Source organism: Mauremys reevesii, linkage group 2 (genome assembly GCF_016161935.1).
Source record: "Mauremys reevesii isolate NIE-2019 linkage group 2, ASM1616193v1, whole genome shotgun sequence".
NCBI classification, from domain to species: domain Eukaryota; kingdom Metazoa; phylum Chordata; order Testudines; family Geoemydidae; genus Mauremys; species Mauremys reevesii.
The window spans coordinates 148,964,578-148,989,619 of record NC_052624.1 but is presented as its reverse complement, the minus strand read 5'-3'; the positions used below and the strand labels follow the sequence as shown (position 1 = coordinate 148,989,619).

Below are 25,042 nucleotides of genomic sequence, written 5' to 3'. Positions count from 1 at the left end.
CTCAACATATGCTCTGTTCAGAGAACAGCTAAAGGATTTCAGCTGAATACATAATAACCATGGAAACGAAGACTATCTTCCTCATTTAGCCAACTAGGGTATCAGAACATGGAGCCTATAGTTGTAGGGGGATGTGTTGCAATCAGAAAGACCGAATTTCCAAGTAAAGAAATAATTTATTCAGGGTACAAGAATCGAGGCGTTAGATTGGAATTGTTAGTAAAACGTGTTTAAGCAGTCTAGTATGCACATTGCAGAATTAAGAGGTAAATGATTGTGCCCATAAGGGAATGCGACATGAAAACGTTTTTATGGATTTCAACAAGCCATTGATGACTAAAAATTCTGAAGCCACTGATAGATTTTCTTATTTATGTCTGAGTGTTCAAGAATCTTAATTACATACACACAGTCTAGCTACACAATTGTATGCCTACATTAGCTAAAAGCCCATGAAAATACACAGACGGCACCATCTGTAGGCAATTTAGGCATGCTGTTATGCATCTAAATTGTGTGCACAATGCTGTGACTGCACACAAACCTGGTGAGTGGGGAAATGCATCTGGCCACTTGCACACACAGGTCAGTAAACGCACATGCAACCGTCCTCTTGGGAACACAGCAGCGAGTGAAGATGATTGACAGAGGACCATGTGAATTTTAAAGGAGGCATTTGAAAGAGTGGGAGGTGTTTCACAGAAGGGCACAGGGGGTGGCATGCAGAATAGAGTGGGAGAACGAGGCTCAGGGATCTGCGTGGGATGAGGGAACAGGGGTGGGAGGCAGAGGAAGTGACAGCTAAGATTAATTACAGAGACACAAATTGGAACAAGGATAGGGAAGGCAAAATGAGTTACGTGACAGCACTGAGGATAAAAACAACAGACTCTAGAAGCTGTAAGTGGGAGGACTGGACAGATTAAACACTGAATAAACCATGCAAGAACACACCCCAAAAGGGGAAAGCGCTTATTCTAGTAACTAAAAATACATGTTCCTTTAAATGCTAGAAGCAAGCAGTAGGAGGGAAAAGTTAACCCTCTTAAAGACAGGAGCATCCCCGAAGACGAGAGACTGTAATTATTTTGCATCTGTCTCTACCCAAGAACAATGAGATCAGATTGCCAGAGGGTGGGGGTGGGGGAAGAAGAGAATGGGAAATATTAAGACTGCTCGAGTAGTAGAGAGCATCAGGTTAAGGCTGCCCATGTAGAAGTAGAAATACTTAGTGAGTATGTACAGAAGGAACAGTCATTGGCCACTGTCGGTAGAGAGATACTGGGCTAGATGGACCTTTGGTCTGACCCGGTACGGCCTTTCTTATGTTCTTATGTAACAGGATGTGTTATGAAAAGAATGGGATCCACAATCAGCACTGCGTCATGATCCTGTCAACCCGTAGAGCATGGGGGTTGTGACGCCAGCAAGAATCATTGGGTTATGACCACCCTGCCCTTCCCATATTACTGAATGGGAAGTTGGTCCTGGCTAGATTAAAGGAGGATTCTGGGGTGGGAAAGGTGGTCACGGCACATAGAAAAAGATGAAAAGCCCCAGCTCTCACATACACACACACGCACAGAACTGAAAGCAGCATTGACTCGTTGGTTCAGCACCTACAATTGGAGCCAGACTTTCTAGAGTTCACTTCCCATTAAGACACCCAATTAAAATGGTGATTTCTATGGGGCTACTTGCATGCTTGATGTTAAGCACATGATTAAGTGTTTGCAGGATCATGGCCTAAGCATTTATTAGGGAAAAGTGTGTGTTCTCCCTCCCACCCCCCATTTTTCAATCAAAATGTTGATGAAAAGTTTCAACCAACTTTGCTTGTTACATGGAAAATACTAGGAAACCTTCATATAGGTGTTGCTACCAGCTTTCTCTCTAAGGTCTAGCAATCCCCATGCTCCAGAGCTTATCTTTACACTTAGTTCGTCTCACACTTGTCACTCACAGATCAAGGCATTTTACAGCTAGGGAAAGACACATTGAAGCAGCCTGTTCATGGTCACCCAGCGGGCAAGTGTCAGGTCCAGGAATAGGACCCAAGTCCTAGTCCAGTGCATACCCACTGGACCACGTGATGGAAGTGGTCTGACAAAGGAAGGAGAAATGTTGCATTAATACAACTTCCTCATCACGCACAGAACTAACCGAAGCATGTTACAATGGAGGGTGATAACTGGAGCAGGGGATGCGAAAGGGAATGAATCACTATGGGAGGCTGGTGTCCTGATTCCAGAGCTCAGGCAGCAGATACATGACAGGCTTTGAGCTGCATTTGTAAACCAAGTGAAATGAAGCAGAGCTATGCAGGGTCTTGGAAAACAGGAGAGTAATTCTGCAGTAGACAGGAAGCCTGTGGAGGTCTTTCAGGATGAGACCCATAGTCTGTTGAGAATCCACAAAAGCAACTAGACTCTATTCCCTAGATTGCTTTTAATGACCAATCTTACCACTCATCACCAGGGCATGTCAAGAGTGGGGAAGACACTATAGGCAGGGAAGCTAATACATGTCTTGTGTACGGTGCCAGTTACTCTAGTCCATTTTATTTATTACTCAGATAGTTGTCAGAATTAATCAGGTCTTTAAAAAGTCACCACATATGTATTACGGATCTCACTGCAGTCAAATTTTACCATCTAAAGAAAAAAAACCGATTGGGTGACCACTGCCCTAAAACATACACACTACATTCAGATTATTTAATCTACTGCACCCAAACAAATTTTACGGCTCTTTTTGGAGACCAATCACAATGGCTACAAATTCAACTGATATACTGGGGGAAGAACTGATGTGTAAGCTGGAGTGCAAGATTTGGACACTTATTCTTGGCCAGCCAGATTTTCCAGAAGTGCGCAGCACCCCACAATTAGGGCCAAATTTTAAAAAGAACCCAGCATTCATTTAAACACCTAAATGAATGTGGCCTAATTTTCCATAAGAGCCCAGCACACACTGAGAAAAATGGAGAATCCTCTCTCCTGCACATGGAGAACAATTAGTGTGGTAACCAGAATCCCCTGTCAAGATCAGGGCCCTTTTGGTTTGGGAGCCCCTGCTCCATACTCTACTAAATATAAACACTATCCAAGCAGGACTGTTCAGCCCTTTTGAGATATCCCAGTGTACTGCATCAAACTTCATTCAGCAAAGTATATCTCATACAGATTTTAGTGCTCATTGTTAAATTCCAAGAACAAGGTAAAGGAAAACCTTATTTAAGATAAATGTGACTGAAATAAAATAAGCGGCGGTGAGGTTACATAGGTAGAAGGAATTCTGAACAGCAGTTGGAGAGGAAGCATCATGATGCACAAGGTTTAAGAGAAGGAAAGATGCCCCCTCTGCTCGCTCAAGGATATTCACTAGCTTGACATTCCTCCAATCCTGTTGCTCAAGTGTCCCTCGTTTTGAGGGACATCACTTTAGTCCCAAAGTTCCACATACATCTGGTATCTCCTCACTGTTACTGCTGAAAATTTACCTCAGAAATAAAGAATATTTCATGATTCGTTTATAAGTTGTTTATACCACAGGAAGGAATGCCATGCAGCCTTTTGACTCTGCTGCATCAATAGTCAGGGCAACACTCATTCTGAGTCTCTCAGAATGCTACGTTTGGGCCTTGGCAGGTTGGGAGGTGTGGGCGCCATCTTGACACAAAAATCCAAGATGGCAGCTCTTCAATAGAGATCTCCGCAAAGCCTGTTCACATCTTTTTTGCCTGGGAAACATACCATAGTTGCAACACCACAATACATTAAAGGTTGGAAAATTAAGCCCAAGCTTAGCGACTGGAGCAAGTTACAAACTCATATTGGTCTGGGCCTGTGATTGGTGGCACTTCAAGCAAAAACTCTAGGGTAAAGCCAGGTTTACCTCCTCTACTCCTGTTGATAGATGAAGGACTCCAGTTATGAAGCACTGTGGCTAAGCAGTAGCCTCAAAGAAGTGAATTCCCCTTAAGTCTGGCCCTGACCTTAAAGCCATACATCTGCAGTAAAACCTAGAAGAACAAGAGTACCCTGAGAAACTCATTCATGTTTTGAGTTTCAAGAGCTCAGATATCCTGGGAGTGTTGATTTAGTTGGGGATTGGTCCTGCTCTGAGCAGGGGGTTGGACTAGATGACCTCCTGAGGTCCCTTCCAACCCTGATATTCTATGATTCTATGCGAAGCCAACTTAGTCACTGGCTATATGGTGTCACTGGCTATCACCCACCATCCATGTATATGTGCAAATGCAGTGACCAAGAAGTCACATAAAAGGGGTAAAGGGAACCAGCCAGGCCAAGGTAAATTGCACCTTCAGTTTATTCAGAGGATACACAGATGCCTGAAATTTGTTACTTTATGCTTAATTGGGTTTTAGAGCAACCCACAATAAATCTTTTTAAAGTCACCCTCCTGACAGCACATGGCTGGTAGGTTTGTTGCCTCTGGAAACCCTATTTGTGCAGCTGTAGTCAGTTGCATAGTTACTCGTGGAGCTTGGTTCTACAGATTATAAAAAGTGCAAAACTGTCATAGCAAATAAGCAAATATAAGGTGTTCCAAAGAAGTAGTTAATACTAGATTGGTGCAGTCATCTCCTGGCTAGGCAGCGTGTGTGCGGTCACTTGCACTTGTTAAGTATCAGCAGAGACTCAAGGTTTAACTGATGCCTGCAATTTGTTTCATCCGCCTGTCTCAGCTGTAAAGACCGTACACGTTGAGGCAAGGACTGTGTTTACCCAGCAACTAGCACAACATTAATTACTGTATTATTGAGCACTTAGGGGCCCAGTCATGGAGCCCCGGTGGTAGGCGCTGTCCAGACACAATGGGGTCTCAGTTGGGGGCAGGGTCTTTAGGAACTAGTGTAATAGAAATATAGAATAGTGACCATAAAAAGCTGCATGAGTGTGGTGTCTGAGCTTACTGTGTATTAGCTTCTGACCCCATATTTATCAGCAGGGGAGGAGGTGTGGGGAATAGGCCTTTATAAACAAAATCAGCAACCATCTGTTTGGAGTCTGAGATTCAGAGAAACAAGGGAGCTGAGTAACAAACCCAGAATCAGTGACCTCTTGTTTTGCATATTGATCACCTAGATGTAAACCACATCTCTCGATTGCCAGCTACAGTGAATATCCAAGATGTAGCAGCAGATCAGTGGTTACACACACACACCCCTTTTCCTCTCAGTGATTTGCTGTTCTAAAGGTCATACACCTATGTTCACCTATGGCCCTCCGGACAGGGGCGGCTCTAGGGATTTTGCTGCCCCAAGCACGGCAGGCAGGCTGCCTCTGGCGGTTTGCCTGCGGAGGGTCCGCTGGTCCCGCGGCTTCGGCAGACCGTCCACCGAAGCTGCAGGACCAGCAGACCCTCTGCAGGCACACCTGCAGGAGTTTCACCGAAGCCGCGGGACCAGTGGACCCTCCGCAGGCAAACTGCCAGAGGCAGCCTGCCTGCCGCCCTTGCGGCACTGGCAGAGCCCCCCCGCGGCTTGCCGCCCCAAGCACGCGCTTGGCGTGCTGGGGCCTGGAGCCGCCACTGCCTCCGGATAACCTGAGGAGTTATGTTTTTGTAGCTCTGGAGATGCAACTACTCCTCTGACTTCAATTGTATGTGATTAGAATTCAGGAGAAAGCCCCAAATGCTCTGACACTTTGATTAATCATCTTCCTTGTTCTGCGGTAAAAATCCTACTGGCCGGGTTACTTCCTAAGAGGTGGTTCACGTATTAATGCAGGTCTGATGATGGAGATCCAGACCAAACTCCAGCCAGTTGGTTCACATCTGACAGATTATCACAAACGACCTATTCCCACGTGTCATGTGTTAGAGAGAAATACTTGTGTCTGGCTGAATTTATCCTCTGGAGCATTTTGATGCCAAAAGCTCATTTGACACTAATTTACGAAATTTTTCATCCCTTTGCCACACCTGCCCATTGTTAACTCAGAAGGCATAAGAGAATTTATGTTGCTGTGAAACAGGCCTTTTGATAGGCGCAAATGAGTTATTTCTAAACTGAGAAGTGAATAGGTAACATCTACACGCCTGATCAAAGAATTGACACAGCGACAGTGAGATTTGTCATAAATTATGAATTAAGAGGCACTGGAATAGAAGAGGGTTAAATTTAGTCGCCACTCACTTTTTAATCTGGGCTACAAGATTTTGATACAGAAAGATGAAGGGCAAAATGTCCAGAAGTATTTGAGATCTTGGTGCCACAATCCCATTACTTTCAAGGGGATTGAACTTCCATCGTCTAAGTCCTTCAGGCTCTGCTGAAAATAAATGTTTCCCAAAGGTTGCACATGCATCTTTAGACTATTATCATGGTCATGTCCACTGCCTTGACAGAAGACATTCCTTTCCCATGCGGTCTTGTTGACACACCCTGTCTCTGTAGCACTGACTACGCTAGGAAAATTAGGACCTGTAATTTGTGCCATTCAGTGGAACAGGACATGTAGACAAGGCTGATGAGAGTGGGGAAAAGGGGGGGACAATTGTACTGGGCTCAGCCGCCCCCCTCCCCAAATATCTACAGCAAGTGAAACGTAGCAAACATGACGTACCAGGGACACACATTTCTCTCAGCAGGCCTGCACATAGGAAGATTCTGGCATTATATCACTGTCCTCTAATCTTCCTCAGAATAGAAGATATGGTAGTAAAAGACCCTGAATCTACACACCAGCCTGCACCTTTGACACACCCGGCAAAGCTGTATTGGGGTGAGTCACAGGTGCTAACTGTGCAGACATAGACTTTGTAACCCAGACCTGTAAGACATACAGTATTTCAGTGCATAGAAACTTTGGTTTCCATCCTGAAGGTCCCCACATTCAGCACTTGGGAGCACCAGAGATTCCAATTCTACTTTGTGATATGGTTTTCCATTAATTAATCGAAAAATCAAGCTGCATGGGAGAGGCAGCAGGAGAAGAAGAGATATCCCCAGTTTACAGATATTCAGAGAACCCTAAAATATCCCACTAAGTGACTTCATATAGCTGAGTACTTACAAAAACCTATAATTAAGTATTGATATCAATGGGCAGACATAGCTTCATTTAAATTCTGACCATACTTGTAATGTCTCAGAGTGCTGGCCCCTCTAGGACTTGGACGCTATGAAGTGCCAAATTCAGGTACATAATACAGCTTTGGTTTAGATCAGTGGGGAAACAGCTGTTCTGATGGTACTTTGGAGAACTGTAAAGAAGTGGGGGTGGGGAAGAGAAGCAAGCAGATGTGTAGCGACCCTGTGTCACAGAGATAAATGTATCAAGCTTCAGAGGGGGAGGACAAAAGAAAGTGATTTGCATTCAGTGGGGAAGGCCAAACCCAGATATTCCAAAAAAACCTATGCAGGCGAGACAATAAAACCAGTGATTTTAAAGTCGCTCTCTTAACTGTGCTAGAGAAAAGGCTAGAGAAACCACACATGCAAAATAAACAGTACAGTGAGTCATTCATATTAGTTTCAACATCAAATGGTTTAACATTTCAGCCACTCCACAACACGGAGACCAGCCCTTCTGCAGCCAAGTGTCAGAGCATGAATTGCTGCCTAGGAAACAAGAGGGATTCCCTGAGATCAAACGATGTGGAAGCCATACAGCAGGCTCACCAGACGAAAAACATTTTTTGTCCTTAAATAAAAGCAATTGGTGGAGGTGGGGGGGAACCTCAGCTGTCTGAGGTGCATGATCTCTCCTGTATACCCATTAAAATGTGCAACAAGATCTTCTATTGCAGACATTTGGAGCACAGTCAGATGGGCGAGGGGAAATATCTCTTGTAGATTATTATCCATTTCAAGCAAGGCAGACTCTCATCTTACTTGCCCTGAAGAATTCACTTATTAGCCCTTGAGACACTCCACCTAAGGCAGCAGACAATGCACCATGTTAGACCTGCAGGAATTAAATTCAAACACCGTCAACATCATTATGTCCAAAGTCTCCCACCCACACTGGCATTCAGAGACCTGCGTGGGTTTAGCAAGGAGCAGGGAACCTTGGCTTGAATTATGCAAATATATAGTAGATACATAAACAGAACAGCCGAAGGAGTGAGGAGTTGCATTAGTCCAAAATTGCTTACCTCTTTAAGCATCTTCTAGCATCTGTTTCCCAGCCCCAATATCTGCAGCGATTAATCTCTGCTCCCGTGCCTTCCCAATCAAAACAGCTAAGCAGATGAGCTTGTTCCATCCATCCTGCAGTCTCTCTGATTTGACAGGTCAGCTGCAGCAGCTTCCTTTCCACGCCTGCCTGCTAGTCCACTTTCCAGCCAATATCACCCAGACATAGAGTTGGAAGAGAATTAGGGCTCCCACACAGACCCGGGGGCGGGGGAGAATGCAGAAGTGAGGCTTCACTTCCTCCCACCCTCCTTACGCTGGCATCAAAATTAAATCCAGGGCTCACATGATGTTGGAGGGGAAAGCGTCTATTTGACAATACCTTTGATGACAAAAGGCCAACTCCCTACGCATTCCGGGCACCCTCTAGTGGCACATGTCCCCAACAGCAGGGCACTGACTAGGGACTGCAATCCTTTACCGGCTCTGTCTTGCTGCAGTGTGGAAAACATGATGCAATGAGGCATTTTTATTACCATGTTTTTTATATAAATGCATCCATCCAATAAATCCCTCCGCCATAGATTAACGAAACCTATTGAGAGCCAGGAGTTTTGGCTACTGTTTTTTTTTACTTTGGTGTCGAAAAAACAGAATCCTATCACTGAGTTGGATTGTGGAATAGTCTCCCAAGGGACATGATGTGAGAGCAGTAGGAATATCAGTTTATGGAACAATTCTTCTCTAGCAGAGGGAAGTTGCTACACCACAAGATTTCAAATTAGCACTGCCCTCTCTTATTTACACTCACACACACACACCCTTTTTTTTTTAACTCGGCTATTGTTTTTCAACATCAAAGCCTCAAATCCTGCCTAAGATTTAGATGTGGAGGGATAGCTCAGTGGTCTGACCATTGGCCTGCTAACCCCAGCGTTGTGAGTTCAATCCTTGAGGGGGCCATTTAAAGAACTGGGGTAAAAATCTGTCTAGGGATTGGCCCTGCTTTGAGCAGGGGATTGGACTAGATGGCCTCCTGAGGTCCCTTCCCAACTCTGATATTTAATGATTCTATGATTAAGAACAGAACATGTACTCAGAAGACCTCAGAGCCTGTATCATCTCTAGAGGAAGTGTCATTGGGAAACAATCATGGCAATAAGATCTTTTCCCTGAAGCAACACTCACAAGTTGGCTGCACTGTTGCTGAGATGATGTCACTATGTAAAGCACAGGAGAAATGCCTAACACAAGTTGCACGCTGGCTGGGAGCAGCAATGGTATTGGCCATTAAGGTAGCAGAGAATGTTGTGACCTCTGCTACAAGGCCATGTATTGCTGCTGCTGAGTGAAGCAGCTCCTTGCTGGATGGCCTGTTGCAGAAGATGCATAACCATGTGCACCTGAGGGCAGGAGTTATGGCTTGGAAGGACAATACCTATATCACCATCAGGCTACAGCAACTCAGGGTAAGATACTACAGGGGCATGTAGCAGTATAAAAGCTTAAGATAGGCAGGAAGTTAAGTTACGCCATAACCCTCCACACAAGCCACCCTGGGTGATGAGCAAGTTCAGATCCAGCAGCTAAAGCTAGGATTTGGGCTTTGTGCCTAGTACAGTGAAAATGGCTGTTAATTCTGGTTGGAGATGAAGCCCTGTGGTGCATTTTACCTCTGGTGTTCTATGTACCTCCCAGGGAAGAGGTGATCAGGGTTTTAGACTAGTCACTTCTATTTCCAAAGGGGAACTAAGCTACCATAGGTCAGGCCAGCCACGCTCTCTTTAGAATTAATGGACATTTTCTGTGTATTAAAGGGGGGAGAGGGAATCAGGCCAGCAGAGCTCATTTGTGTAGATGGTGCTTCTCCTTTGTATTTAAGGTACTCATATTTCCCCCGTCACCGTAGTATCTGAGCTCTGCCCCATCTTCAATGTATTTTTCCTCAACACCGCTGTAAGGTAGGGCAGTGCTGCTATCCCCATTTTACAGATAGGGGAAAGAGGCACACAGAGGCTAAGTGACTTGCCCAAGGTCACACACAAAGTCTGTGGCAGAGCAGGTAATTAAACCCACATCTCCCAAGTCATAGGCTAGTGCCCCAACCATAGATTCCAGGGCCAGAAGGGACTGTTGTGATCATCTAGTCTGACCTCCTGTATGACTCAGGCCAGCCCATAGAGCCTGCCCAAAATAATTCCTGTTCAAAATGTATACCTGGTTTCCACTTTGAATTTGCCTAGCTTCAACTTCCAGCCATTGGATCACTCTAGAGCCGTCTGCTAGATTGAAGAGCTCATTTTCAAACACTGGCTACTGCTAAACTGTGATCAGTTAACTTTCAGTCGCCCCTTAACTTTCTCTTTGTTAAGCTCAATAAATGAAGCTCTACGGGTCTCTCCCTATTAAGCAGGTTTGCTAGTCCTTTAATCATTCTTGTGACTCTGCTATCGACCCTCTTCCATTTAACAACATCCTTTTTGAACGATGGGCACCGGAGCTCGACACAGTATTCCAGCTGTGGTTATATGAGTGTAAAATAGAGGTAAAATAACCTCTCTAACCCGACTTGTGATTCCTGTTTATGCATCCAAAAATTGCATTAGCCCTTTTGGCCACAGAATTGCACTGGGGCTCATGTTCTGCTGATTATCTACCATGATCCCTGGATCTTTGTCAGAGCGACTGCTTCCCAAGATAGAGCCCTCCATGTAGTACAGCCTATATTCTTTGTTCCAAGATGTATATATTTAGCCATATTAAAAACACATTGTTTGCAGCCAGCTTACCAGACAATCCAAATTGCTCAGTATCTGTGACCTGTCCTCTTCATTAGTTACCACTCCCCTAATCTGTGTGTTATCTGCAAACTTGATCAGTGATTATATTTTCTTCCAGGTCATTAATAAAAGTGTTAAATAGCGTAGGCTCAAGAATCAATCCCTGTGGGAGCCCACTAGAAACACACCTGCTCAGTGATGATTCACCATTAACAATTACTGTGAGACCTCTCCACCAAGGTTTAACACGTCATGTTGATTTGATATAATTCTAGATTTTTTTAAATAAAAAAAATAGAATAAATGAATATTAGGGTTGAAAGAGACCTCAGGAGGCTATCTAGTACAACTCCCTGCTCAAAGCAAGACCAGCCAGGTCAATCTGGGCCTTAAAAACCTCTAAGGAAGGAGATTCCACCACCTCCCTAGCGAACCCATTCCAGTGCTTCACCACCCTCCTAGTGAAACAGTATTTCCTAATATCCAGCCTAGACCTCCCTCACTGAAACTTGAGACCACTGCTCCTTGTTCTGTCATCTGCCACCACTGAGAAAGGCTGAGCTCCATCCTCTTTGGAACCCCTTTCAGGTAGTTGATGGCTGCTATCAAATCCCCCCTCACTCTTCTCTTCTGCAGACTAAATAAGCCCAGGTCCCTCAGCCTCTCCTCATAAGTCATGTGCTTCAGCCTCCTAATAATTTTTGTTGCCCTCTGCTGGACTCTCCAATTTGTCCACATCTCTTCTGTAGTGGGGGGCCCAAAACTGGACAAAATTCTTCAGGTGTGGCCTCACCAGTGCCGAATAGAGGGGAATAATCACTTCCCTCAATGTGCTGGCAATGCTCTTTCTACAACATTTTGCAGTATCAAGTCAATATCTTACAGAAACCTAAGTACTACATCAACCGTATTATCTTTATCAACTGAACTTGTAACCTCATCAGAAAAGGATTTTCCATAAACCCATGTTAATTGGCATTAATTATATTCCCCTCCTTTAATTCTTTATTAATTGAGTCCTGTAGCAGCTGCTCCATCTTTCCAGGATCATCCTTCCTCTCTCCACTCTAGTTAATCTTCCTCCCCGTTCTAGTCAACCATGACTCTGTTTCTTTACACTCTTCCTAAATGGTTGCATAGTGTTCTTGTGCGCCGTTAAACAGCTGACAAGCTCCAGCCCAGAAGTTGCTGGTGTGATTAAACACTCCAGCCGCTTGCTGGGGGCTGCTGAAGAAGGCTTAAGTCAATCTACACAAAGCTCACTATCTCAGAGCAGTGCAAGTTCTCTTTGGTAAATCATTACAAAACAGCTCCTATTGATAAAATGCTTGGCGATGAAAGGTACTTGGCCCTTTTCTAGTGCTCCCCATGATTGGGGGCGGGGGTATATTCTCAGCTTTACAGAAGTTATGGTTTCTTGCCCTAGCTGAATTCTGTCCCTGGATCCCTGTGGACCAAGTCTACATTACAAGCTAGCGGTGTGATTCTCCTGCTTGTGTCCATGACTAGCACAAGTATAAATAGCAGCGTAGCCATGGGTACTGGCAGCAGAGGCATAGCATTCAGGCAGGTTTGTTCTCAGCACGGCTACGCTATGCTTCTGCTGCGGCTACAATACTGACACTTGTACTGGCTGAATGCGAGCCGGAGAGTCACAGCCCTAGCTCACAGTGTAGACACAGCCTCAGATTTTAGGAGCCCGAGGCTGCTGAGCCCCTGTTCTAACCACTACATTGTAGCGGGGGGAGATTTTCAAAAGCGCTCAGCTTTGGCCTCACTCTGCTCACTTGGACGTCAAAGGTAGAGTTCCCATTGACTTCCGTGCAAGTGGAGCTAGGCCAATGCTGAGCATGTTTCTCTTTGGGGGCAGGGATTGTGAGATTAGGTACAGCACCTAGCACCGCGGGGCCTCTGTCCTATCAGGCCTCAGGATGGCCCTGGAGTACAAGTAATATTCAGACTGCTTACTCACTTTACATACTACTAATCCTTAATACTTGTAAAAAAAAAAAAAACTTTGAAGATGTAAGATACTAATTAAGCCTTTACACCCCATAATGGAGGAATTATCTGCATTTTACAGATGTGCCAATGGAGATACAATTGATTAACTCATTTGCCCAAAGCTGCAGAAAGGTAATGTCAGACAGGGTTAGAACAAAGTCGCACAGGTCCCTCTCGTCCTCGGCGTGTTCTGGTACAGAAAGCAAGCAGTCAAATAGCTATTTATTCTTGCTGTCTCCCTTACAAGAGAGTTCTGTTTTTTGTTACCTCTTCAGACAGGCAGTATGTACCATCACACACACATCCCTACCCCATGCCCCTGGCCCTAGGAAGAATCATTTCCCCCATTTGGGATGCTTGAGGGATAATTTTTAGGAGCTCTGAGCAATCTATTTTATCTGAAATCAGTAAGCCCTGAAGCTGCTCAGCAGCTCATCTCTTCTGAAAAGACAGGCCAGGGTGTTTTAAGAGACGGGATCCCCAAAACTACAGCACACAAAAATCAGGAGCCAGTTCTGAAAATCTGGGCTTAAATGCTGGTTTGTAATTGCATCTCAGTTTAAAGATGAAAAGTTCATTGAGGAATTCAGAGGACAGAAACTAATTGTATATAAAAGGAGGAAGTTTTTATAACACAAGTCCATTTGTTTCCTATATTAATGTTTGCCTACACACAGATTTGCACCAAAATAATGAGAGCTGTTTTCATTCACCCCTTTTGTTATTTCTAGGGTTGGCTGGAAAAAAAAATCCATTTCATGACAAATGGACATTTCAAAATTAGCTTTTGTTCCCCATCTCAATAAATCTGCATTTTCCAGCAAAAATCTTTGTAAAATAAAATAAAAAAAACCCAATTTCCAACCAGCTCTACTTATTTCTGTGCACATCTGTGCACCCGCTAGCCATTAGGAAAAAGTTTCTTTTGTGAAATAAGACTAAGATCAGGCTTCAAGAGTGGGGAAAAAAACATAAGCTGGAGAGAATACGCAGCTTCTGGTAGTTTATTGATTATTTTTTAAAATAAAGTTTTTGTAAAGCAAAACAAAAAACACAACACCCATTCGGGGAAACTCAAGTTTTCGTTAAATCTCACTTGAAAAGAAGATCATCCACGTATCCATAGTGTTTGGTACCTGAAAGACAGTGCGGTTAAGAGACTATAACTTGTAGCAGTTTTAGGAAGTGAAGTTACCTGGCAATGAAAAAAATATCTAGTGGCAGTGCTTGTCAAGAGTCAGAGTTTAAGGCCAGATCATCCAGTCTGACTGCCTGTGGATCATAGACCACTAAACCCAACGACCAAAAGATTACAGCTCACAGGAGATTAGACCAGGGGCGGCTCTACGAATTCCGCCGCCCCAAGCAGGGCGGCGCGCTGCGCCGCTCGCACGGCCGGGCGCTGGTCCCGCACCTCCGCAGGACCTCCCGCAGACGTGCCGCTGGTCCCGCGCCTACGGTGGAGCTTCCGCAGTCATGCCTGCGGGAGGTCCACACGAGCCATGGGACCAGCGCACCCGCCGCAGTCATGCCTGCGGGAGGTCCGGTCATCCCGCGGCTCCATTGGACCTCCCGCAGGCATGACTGCGGAAGGTCCGCCGGATCCGCCTGCCGCCCTGCCGACAAAAGGCGCGCTGGGGTCTGGAGCCGGCCCTGGATTAGACTGTTCTATGACACAGGCAGATAACAGGAGGGACTGGGGCAGATCATGCCCCTGAAATTATTGAGATATACCCAGATATTCTTGGGAAGTCACAGGGGCAGGGGTGGTGTCCCTAGCCTCTGTTTGCCAGAAGCTGGGAATGGACAACAGGGAATGGATCACTTGATGATTCCTGTTCTGTTCATTCCCTCTGGGACACCTGGCATTGGCCATTGTTGGAAGACAGGATACTGGGCTAGATGGACCTTTGATCTGACCCAGTATGACCATTCTGATGATCCTCACGCTGCAGAGGAAAGGCAAAAACCTCCCAAGATCACTGCCAATATGACCGGGGGGAAATTCCTTCCCGACCCCACTTATGGAGATCAATTAGACCCTGAGTATATGAGCAAAAAATCAGCCAGCCTCCTGAGAGAATGCTCAGTGCCACATCAGAGCACTGACTTTCCTGGTCCAGTGTCCCATCTCCAGCCATGGCCATCCCTGATGCTTCAGAGGAAGGAGCTCAAAAAAGAAATTGCAGAACTTTGACACCCTCAGAGGCTTACCTAGGTTTAGTTATGATGGGGATCATTCCTTGTCACCTCTCCACTTTCATGCCACCCCTTGATTTTTACCCTCAATAATTGTAAAGGAGCAGGTGCAGGAGGCATGCTAATACAGGGCAGAGGAAATACCTTCAATTTCATCTTTCCTGTAGCCACACATCGTGTCCAATCCTCAGCCTGCATAAATAAGCAATAGCTCCAGAATTTGGCTCAGAGCCTCCACTCCTATGGAGATCACCCACCCTGTGCTTTCCCACTGAGTACTGCACAAGGATTTGTAGCATCAAGATTCGTGCACTATAATCGGACAGCAAATAAACTAAAAATGCCCTGTGCCAGGTTATTAGATAGTACAGGCAACTTACTTCAGACTAGTCAGGAGAGCTTGCCATTTTAGTGATTTGTTTGATACACCTTTAAAAAAAAAAAGAAATTCGGACACTTTATTCAAGGATATTCATTAAGTTGCTTCTGGGGATTGTATTAAATCAAATTTGAAAACAATTGCTGCAGGACAGTTCTTAAACAGAAGTGCACAAGTGACAAGCCTATATCAGACCTGAGCTCTATGAATACTAGAAAAACTAGAGGGTTTGCAATTAGTTTCACATTCCTTCATAAAAAAGAATGATATTAAAGCCTCAGCTAACAGAAGCAAGTCATATTCTGAATCAATATCTGAAGCTTCCTCTCACGCTCTTGTCTGTTACAACTATAGATAAAACAGAGTTGCCTGCAGCCAAGTAGTTGTTTGTGTGAACTACTGTTTACTTTGTACAACTCTAAATTACAAGATTGGAAACCAGCTTTGCAGCTTTCTTGGGGGCCTGGCCAATGCACAATGCCCTCCCTGTGGTATTTTAATGATTACCGCACTTTAAAAAAGGATCTTTTCCCACAAGGTGATCTTCACAATAAGGGTCTTGGGATGGAGCAACACAGAAGCCTGATGTTAAACAAAGATGTACCATTTTTAAATCCCCTCATGCTCTAAAGCAGGGGTAGGCAACCTGCGGCACGCAAGCTGATTTTCAGTGGCACTCACACTGCCCAGATCCTGGCCACTGGTCCGGGGGGCTCTGCATTTTAATTTAATTTTAAATGAAGCTTCTTAAACATTTTTTAAATCTTATTTACTTTACATACAACAATAGTTTAGTTATATATTATAGACTTATAGAAAGAGACCTTCTAAAAATGTTAAAATGTATTACTGGCACACCAAACCTTAAATCAGAGTGAATAAATGAAGACTCGGCACACCACTTCTGAAAGGTTGCCGACCCCTACTCTAAAGCAAGGGTGCTTCATCAGATAGCTGGATTTTCAGATTTACTGAGCACCCAGTTTGTTAAAGTCATAGGGAAGCACATATGCACTGCACCTCTGGGGTGAACCCATTTATTTAGTTGCCTAATTTAGGCAGACAAGTTCATAATGTTGGTTTCACTTTTTTGATGCCTGAGATCTAAACATACTCACAAAATTTGAACTACAAGAACTCGTAAAAGTGTTCCAAAAACCCAAAGCTAAAAAATGTAAAGCCAGCCAGCCAAGGCAATTAAATTCAACAAAAATCCCCCACCCTCTAACTGCCCATACCCAAGCCTTCTCTGGATGTCTGTGAGAAGAGGTGGACCTTGCAACATGCCCTAGAGGTCAACAGACTCAAGCTATTCTGGACCAACAGGCAAGGGAGAAAATTGCAACTTAAGGACATTTCAATAGAGCCACACCTGCTTTCTTTCCATTCAAGCACCTTTGCTGATTACAGCGATGGCAGTGTCACACAAGGAGAGCAATTTCCCAGGTCGGAAGATTGCAGGCTATTTAGGACTCTATAGGTCAAAAAATAAGGCTAGAATGGTACATCTAGGGATGGTGTATGTGTTATCCTGCCTCAGCATAGGGGTATGGACTAGATGGCCTCTTGAAGTCCCTCCCCACTTCTATTAAACTCAGACATTCGCTCTTACCAGCCTTCCATTCTTCTGGATTTGTACGATCCCCAAGTAAGAAGGAAGGATGCTTCGGCCCCAAACATATACAGGGTTCTCCACTACATTGCTTGTCCAAGCTACGCTCATGTCGTTTTCAGTCCTGATATAACAGCCGGCGCTCTGTGGCAGGGCATTTCCCCCAAAGCCTTCCTCTAAGGAGACTGGCATGGGCACGCTGCTGGCTAACTCCTGATCAACAGGGTCTTCCAATTTCTAGAAGCAACAGAAGGCAGCGTAAAGACAGGAGAGCTTAGGTAACCATCGCTCAAACAAGGCATTGCAGAGGTCGCTACTGCAGTAAGCCATTACATATCAAAACCAGTATGAAGAAGCCAAACCAATTGGCCTTCTTAAGAACCAGAGGGTGGCAGCTGCTAGACAGGACCCAGGAAGGACTAAAACAGAGGGTAAGTGGTAACAAAGAATAATCTCTGTAACCTTAAATACGAGAGACATGGGCTGAAGGTGTCTTCATAGAGTCTGAGAAATGCTAGAAGGATCCCAGTGGGTAAGTTGTACCATATTCTAGCCCAGGGATGGGCAAATTTTTTGGCCTGAGGGCCACATCGGGGTTCCAAAACAGTATGGAGGGTCAGGTAGAGAAGGCTGTGCCTCCCCAAACAGCAAGGCCCCTGCCCCTTATCTGCCCCCTACCACTTCCCACCCCCTGACTGCCCCCCTCACAACCCCAACCCATCCAACCCCCCCCGCTCCTTGTCCTCTGACCGCCCCCTCCTGGGACCCCCTTGCCCCTAACAGCCCCCCTGGGACCTTCCCCATCCACCCCCCTCTGTTCCCCGTCCCCTGACTGCCCCCCAACCTCCACCCCATCAAACTGCCCCCTGACTGCCCCCCGGGACGCCCTGCCCCTTATCCAACCCCCCCCCCCGCGCACACACACTCCCTGCCCCCTTACCATGCCGCTCAGAGCAGCAGGACTGGCAGCCACGCCGCCCAGAGCGCTGGCAGCATGGCGAGCTGAGGCTCCAGGGGAGGGGGGAACAGCAGGGGAGGGGCCAGGGGCTAGCCTCCCCGGCTGGGAGCTCAAGGGCAGGGCAGGACGGTCCTGGGGGCCGTAGTTTGCCCACCTCTGTTCTAGCCCCTACAGCATACAGGTTATGCAGATACGGACATCAAACTCTCACTCCTCAGTGCATATCACCTCTGGGTTGGGCTCAGCCTTAAATTGGGCACAGAGGAGTCTGTGCAGCTCAATTACCAGGAGAGAGGAGAGTGCAAGAATATGGAACTGAAAGTAGACTACCCCCTTGCTTCAAAATAGACCTTCTTCCAGATCCTTAGCATGTAAATTATGCCAGCTTAAACTCCTTTATACACGTGCAGTTTTATGTTTTCCCTCAAAGATACTTGCAGCTCATGACAAAATGCTGCAGTGCATAAAAAACACTGGAGGGCCAACCCTAGCATGCCGGCTCAGTGCTTCTGCAGTTTTCTGCTCCATTCTGCAGCCTTCTTCATACAAACCCTCACCGGGCTCACTTACCTTCCTGAAAGCTCCAGCGAAGTATTTTCAGAGGTAGCCAATGTGGAAGGTACCTCCAAATCTAAAAGACTGAAGGACTAAAGCTGGTTGGGGGGGTGGGGGGAGGAGGAATTGGGATCTCCTCCATTTCCCTTGCCCCAGGGGGAAAAAAACTAGAAAAAATAGAAAGTTTCAAAACTCCAGTTTTTATTTCAAATAAATTTTTTTAGCTTTTCAGTGTTTGGAAAAAAAATCAAAAAGTTTGGGCACTGGAATTTTGCCTTCTTCTCTTCTTTTTTGCTGCTGGATAAAAGTAAACTGAAAGTGGTGGGGGGGAACCCATCCTCCCTTTTACTTTTTCCACTTGAAAAGTGGAAGGGAAGTGTAAGAAAATAAAGTAAAAGAAGTTACTTTAGCGGACTTCCGTCCCCTCCACGTACATAGTTTCAGTGGCTTTTTCTTTACTTTCAGTTTTCTACCTCCCTGTCCCACCTAGGGTAACCAGACATCCTGATTTTATAGGGATGGTCCTGATATTTTGAGCTTAGTCTTTTATAGGCACCTATTACCCCCAATCCCATCCCAATTTTTCACACTTACTATCTGGTCACCCTACTCCCCACCCCCATTTACAGAGTGGGAGGGAGAAAAAGGATTAAAAACCAAACACATTTCTCAGTTTCCAGAAGCCAAAAAACAAAATTCTTCCCTTGCAAAAAAATTATTTAATAAAAACTTGCATTTTCCAACAAAAAAGTTCATCTGAGAGCTTTCAAGCAGCTCCCAAGGATTATAGCGGTAAGGTCATTGCTTAGCTCATAAGAAAGGTTTGTTTCATAGCCCAGCTACTTTTGTATTCCTGTGAATGAGTAACTGACAGGAAGCATTTATGGCAGGGAGAGATGACCAGTACATTAAAAATGGCAGCTTTCCAATTGCTAAAGTGCTGCTTTATTTTGCTATTGGAAGTCTGTGAAGTAGAAGGGACAGGTAGAAAGGGGGCATGATGTTTTAACACATATTATATTAAATATTGAATGCAAAATACCCATGAATTAAGCTCAAATTCTGGTTGGGTGTTAGTGATTACATTAAGAGTCATTAAGTTGCATTCACATACATGCTGGTACCAAGACCCCTTGTGAGAATTATAGATTTATTACACAGAGAGGGGAAGGTTCTTGTGTACCTCAAAGCCTCCAGTTTCTTCCAAAATCAAGTGGAGCAGGCGTATATATTCAGTGGCTGCTTTAAGGGTGTCGACCTTACTAGGCTTCCGGTCTTTGGGTATCAGCGGCACGATGGTCTTCAGCTTTGAGAAGCCACTGTTCAAGTTTTTTATCTATCAAAGATATTGAAGAGGAAATTAAACAAAATTCAGTCCATTAGGTGCAGAACTCCGTCCACCCAGTGGTGAAAAGGGGAAACTTTTAAAGGCAGCTCATTTTAAAATGGACAGATCAGTTACATTCTGCATTAAGAATAATTGGTTGCCCTTTATGAAAAGATTAAATGCAGTTTTAATGACCGCTTAATCGATGGTTGTAGAGTCTAACACATGGATAGGTGGCTTGTAACCACCTGTAATACCTTTCACTGATGTGCCATCTACCACATGCATCAGTCATTGATTAACCCTTTATTAATGGAAACTTAATGTAAAGTGCAACTGAATTAGTAACTGTATGTGGGATAATCCATCACCTGTGTATCCTGGGAAAAATGAGGGTAACCACACAGTTGTGATCAAATAGCAAAGCTGAAGGCATCAGTGCTGGGAGTGCTGCAGCATTAAACAAGAAGGTCCATGGGCATCTTAGGCATTCTGTTCTAAGACTAGTCACTGGTCTGATTACTGCAATTCTGATGTAAAAGCTTTAAGCTCACCAGGCTCAGATTTTAAAAAGATACTTAGGTGTTGCTCCATTCAGCCTTGCAATACTAAACCGATTTAGAAGCCCTAGTCTCATTTTCAAAAGGATTTAGATACTTAGAGCCAAAATCCTATTAATGGCCAATGGGATTTAGGCCTATGGGCCTAACTCCCTTTTGAAAAGGAGACTGAGGCTCCTAAATCGGTTTAGCGTGGCAACGCTGACTGTGCAGAAGCACCTCAAAAAATCTGGGTCTTAGGTCACAAGGCTATAGACAACTTTACACAAGCAAGTAACTTGTGAGTAGTTCCGCTGAACCCAAAGGGACTACTGGTGCAGAAGCTGGCGCAGGATCTGACTACAGCTGAGGGCAAGGACCTTCGGCATATTCGCCCAAGTTGTGTTAGCAATTAGTTACGTGAGAATGTTTGAAAATAACTGCCTACTGCACACACTGCCGCTGTGTTTACTGACCACTCTAACCATCCAGATGCGTCACAGCATTCTGATCGGGTGCACTTCCATCAGCATGCCATTATTTGAAACTCACCTGCCAAATACATTTTGCATTGACATTGTGCATCCTTTCAGTTCTCTCCTCAGTCTATACTTGGTACGGTGCCAACCTAGAGTTGCCGTGATATGAATTTTGAATTTCTTAACTTTTTGTTCATAACAACTTGGTCATTTTGTTGCATCAGAGTCTTTTGCACTGAGACCGTAACATTATTTACGCTGAGCAAATTTTGATGGAGTAGGTGACGAGCCAAATATCTAGTATTGCTTGTACACCGTGACCTAGGTCTTCCAAAAACAGTTTTTTGCAGCAACAAGCAAGCTTGCAAATATGTTTGGCAAGTGCTGATCACCCAGCCATTTCTCTATTTGGATAGGTTATCTAGAATACATAATGTACACTCCTCATTTGCAGATAAGAGTCACTTTCACAAGCATTCAAAGCACATCTGTTGCTGAACTGTGACAACTCTCCCATGTCATGGGCTGTCTTCTGTAACTGCCCCAGGCGTAGCGCTCCCATTCATTTGAGGAGTAGCTCTGCGCATGGAGCTGCTACTGTAGCAAGGCTACAGTATCAGATCCGATTCATTTGAAGAAGGCCGCACAGGGAGAGTTAGGGAGCTTCATTGGTTGGGGGCGGGGGGGGGTGGAAGTCATTCCAAAAGGAGAGGGAAAAGAACCTCACTCTTACATTCTAAGTTCTTTAGAGCGAGGACTGTTGTCATGTCCGGCAGCACCAGCACAGGGGTGGACAAACTACAGCTTGGGGACTGCATCCGGCTCTTCAGACATTTTAATCCAGCCCTCGAGCTCCTGCCAGGGAGCAGGGAACCACAACCAAAGGGAGCTGCAAGGGTGGCACCTGCGGACAGGGCAGCGCACAGGACCGCCTGGCTGTGCCTACAAGTAGGAGCTGGAGGGGGCCATGACGCTGCTTCTGGGAGCTGCTTGAGGTAAACGCCACCTGGAACCTTCACCCTGGACACCCTCCTGCACCGCAACTCCTGCCCCAGCCCTGATTCCCTCCTGACCTCTGAACCCCTTGGTCCCAGCCTGGAGCACTCTTCTGCACCCCCAACCCTTCATCCCCACCCCAGAGCCCACACCCCCCAGGGCCGGCTCCAAGTTTTTTGCCGCCCCAAGCAAAAAAATGTTCCCGTGCCCCGCTGGCCCTGCCCCAACTCCACCCCCTCCCCGTCCCATTCCAACCCCTACTCCAAATCCCAAACCCCGCCTCCTCCCCCAGATGCGCCACATTCCCCCTCCTACCCCTCCAGAGCGGTAGCATGCCCGGGGGAGGAGGCAGGGCCGGGGATTTGGATAAGGGGTTAGAATGGGGTGGGGAAGGGGTGGAGTTGGGGCAGGGCCAGCGGGGCCCCCCCAGGGTTACTTCCTGCAGCCCTCCCCGCGCCCCCGCCACCGCAGCTCACCTCCACTCTGCCTGCTCCCCTGAGCGCACCGCTGCTGTGCCGTTGCTCCCCCCTCCTGCCCAGGATTGCTGCAAAACAGTTGATTCACACGGCAAGCCTGGGCGGGAGGGGGAAGAAGCGCAGCAGTGGCGCGCTCAGGGGAGCAGGTGTCAATGGAGTGGAGGTGAGCTGGTGGGGGGGAGCGGTTCCTCTGCTCCCCCAGGGTTACTTCCTGTGGCCCTCCCCACCACCGCAGCTCACCTCCGCTCTGGGCCGGCTCCCGGCTTTTTGCGCCCCAAGCAAAAAAAAAAAAAAAAAAAGGAGCCGGAGTGCCGAGTGCCGCTCCTTGGAAAGTGCCACCCCATGCTTGGAGCACTGGTGCCTAGAGCCAGCCCTGACACCCCCAGCCAGAGCCCTCTCACACACACACACACACACGCATCCCAACCCCCTGCCCCAACCTGGAGCCCCTCCCCGCACCATGAACTCCTCATTTCTGGCCCCACCTCAGAGCCCACAACCCCTGCCGGAGCCCTCACCCCCTCCCACACCCCAACTCCCAGTTTTGTGAGTGTCTATGCCCCCCCATACAATTTCCATACCCAGTTTGCCCACCCCTGACCTAGCACAACGGGAGCCAGAGCTGACTGTGACTTTATGGCATCACCCCAACAGAAGCGTTGAATAATAATTTAGAGATCTCCACAGAAGCCAAAGATAAGTTATACACTAATAATTAATCCCACCCTGTAGTGAAGAGTTGAGCCAGAACTGAAATTTTGTATCAGTATCCCTCCACGATTTGGGGTGTTTGAAGCCCAGACTGAGGTGAGAATTTCTGTAGTCCTGGATCAGGACCTCCTTGTTCCCACCATGAGCCCGGGTCACTGGATCACGTTGGAACGTTAGAGAAACAAAATGTAGAAGTTCAGACTCATTTCCCCCAACTGCCCAATTCTCCAGCCGGCTCGCCAACAGCTTATTTGCCCCACTGAAGCTTTAAAAACAAAAAGCAGCTGTTTATTTCTGATGGAGAACAAGAGGCCCTGCGGCATCTGCAGCCCCCTTACCCTCTCTCTCTCCTTGGCGTTAGCCGCCTGTCTCCTCTCCAAGACCTCCTCCAGGTTCTCGGTGGAGAGGTAGTGCCCGGAGGGCTGCCTCTTCATCCTCGTGATGGCTGCCATGAAAGGGAGGGGGCCAAACTGCTCACTCAGGACATCTCCCAGAACCTCAGGCACGGGGGTCACCAATAGAGGCACCCGGTGCTGCTGCTCCTCTTCCTCGGAAACTTGCTCCGCCATCTGTGACGTCTCAAAGCAAATCAGTTGCCACTCAGGTCCAACAAGGCAAAGGAGCACCTAAGTTGGCGGGGGGGGGGGCTTCTCTTGCTCCACTAACTGCCCCAGGTAACGGGACTGGCTATTCCTTTGGGGAGGAATGTGGGAGTCGGGGGAGGGGGGGGCTAGCAGGTATAATGGGGTGGGGGCACTGCTCACCTGTGGGGTATTTTGGTGACAGGGGCTAGCTGCTCTGACAGCCTCAGGGAGCAGAGGGAAGAGGGCACTCAATACTTCCCCCCAGGTAACACAGAGCTCACCGCTGTATTTTTGGGGGTGGCCACAGTGGAACCCCCCAGAGGGTACAATGGAGGGGTGCACTTCTCACCGGGGGTGAGCCGCTCTGGGAGCTCCCAGAAAACACAAGAAGGGGCAGTAGCAGTCCTTCCGGGGTGTCCATTGCTCACATGACTCTGGTGGTGTAGGACTCCAGAGAGGTGCAATGGGGGTGCCCTAGAAGGCCCCCCCCATGTGCTTGGCTCTCCTATGATGGGGGGGTGCAGGAGTCAATAGAGAATACAATAGGCGCCCCCCAGGACACACTGGCGGGCAGAGATGAGAAGTGGGGGGCTGCTCACCCCCTCTGTGTGTGTGTGGGGGGGTGTTACCTGGCTCAGCTGGGGGAGGGGCAGCAGGGAGCCCAGGACAGGTGTCTTGTTCCCCCTGGAGACGCAGCGCAGGGCGGGACAGAGCAGCTCGGAGGCCCCCGGGGGTAACTCGCCCGCCCGCGCTGAGCAGCTCGGACGCAGCGTCCTTAAGGAGCCGCACCTGGGGCTGCCGCAAGGCGCTCCCGGCCCCGCTCTCCGCCTGGGGGCGCTGTCCGCGGCCGGGCTGGGTTAGCCCAGGGCAGCAGCACCGCGGAATTACCGCCGAAGCGGGACCCGCCGCCGAGTGCAGCCGGTCGGACCCGCCGCCTCCCAAAGACCCGCGGTGGGGCTGCCTCTGGGCGGCCCTGCACACACACACCCACACCCACATTTGGCAACATGGCAATTTGTTATAGGCTTTTCAGCAGGTTCATCCTCAATTTTGTTACTCAGAGTTCACTGTGATCTGCCGGTTGACTTGAGTGTAAGGTTGCTGTGGATCATAACCTGCATGAAAAGGTATTCATCTCCTAAATACAGAATTTAGGGACAGATTTTGCTGTTTTGAGAATCTAATTATTAGTGATGAGAGGGATTTTTTTTTTGCCAACAGCTGCAATGTAACACTAGATGGCACTATTTTACCTGCCTATTTTCTACTCTTCCCATATCGTTCCCTTCTCTTCTTCCGACAAAGTGACAAAAATATCACCACCATCAGTAAGGAT

At 46.8% G+C, this 25,042-nt stretch overlaps 2 protein-coding genes across 3 annotated transcripts in view; both read right to left on the bottom strand.

Annotated features, from left to right (window-relative positions):
* ADD2 (adducin 2) overlaps window positions 1-8,360 on the bottom strand; it is a 100,151-nt gene extending 91,791 nt beyond the window's left edge. Inside the window, exon 1 of the mRNA XM_039527828.1 lies at window positions 8,128-8,360. The gene's annotated coding sequence lies outside the window, so the exon portion shown is untranslated. The remainder of the gene's footprint in view (window positions 1-8,127) is intronic.
* Window positions 8,361-13,880: 5,520 nt separating this feature from the next.
* On the bottom strand, window positions 13,881-24,487 carry FIGLA (folliculogenesis specific bHLH transcription factor). Of its 2 annotated transcripts, none has more exons than XM_039526792.1 (6): window positions 24,336-24,487; window positions 23,461-23,691; window positions 19,778-19,930; window positions 17,082-17,318; window positions 15,471-15,519; window positions 13,881-14,027 (listed from the first exon to the last, which is right to left on the bottom strand). In XM_039526792.1, the coding sequence occupies exons 2-5, from the start codon at window positions 23,689-23,691 to the stop codon at window positions 15,499-15,501; spliced, it is 642 nt and encodes a 213-aa protein (XP_039382726.1). In that variant the 5' UTR covers window positions 24,336-24,487; the 3' UTR covers window positions 13,881-14,027; window positions 15,471-15,498. The 2 variants fall into 2 exon arrangements, with proteins under 2 accessions (XP_039382726.1, XP_039382727.1); XM_039526793.1 differs by having other exon boundaries at window positions 23,461-23,700; window positions 24,336-24,473.
* Between the last annotated feature and the right edge of the window lie 555 nt (window positions 24,488-25,042).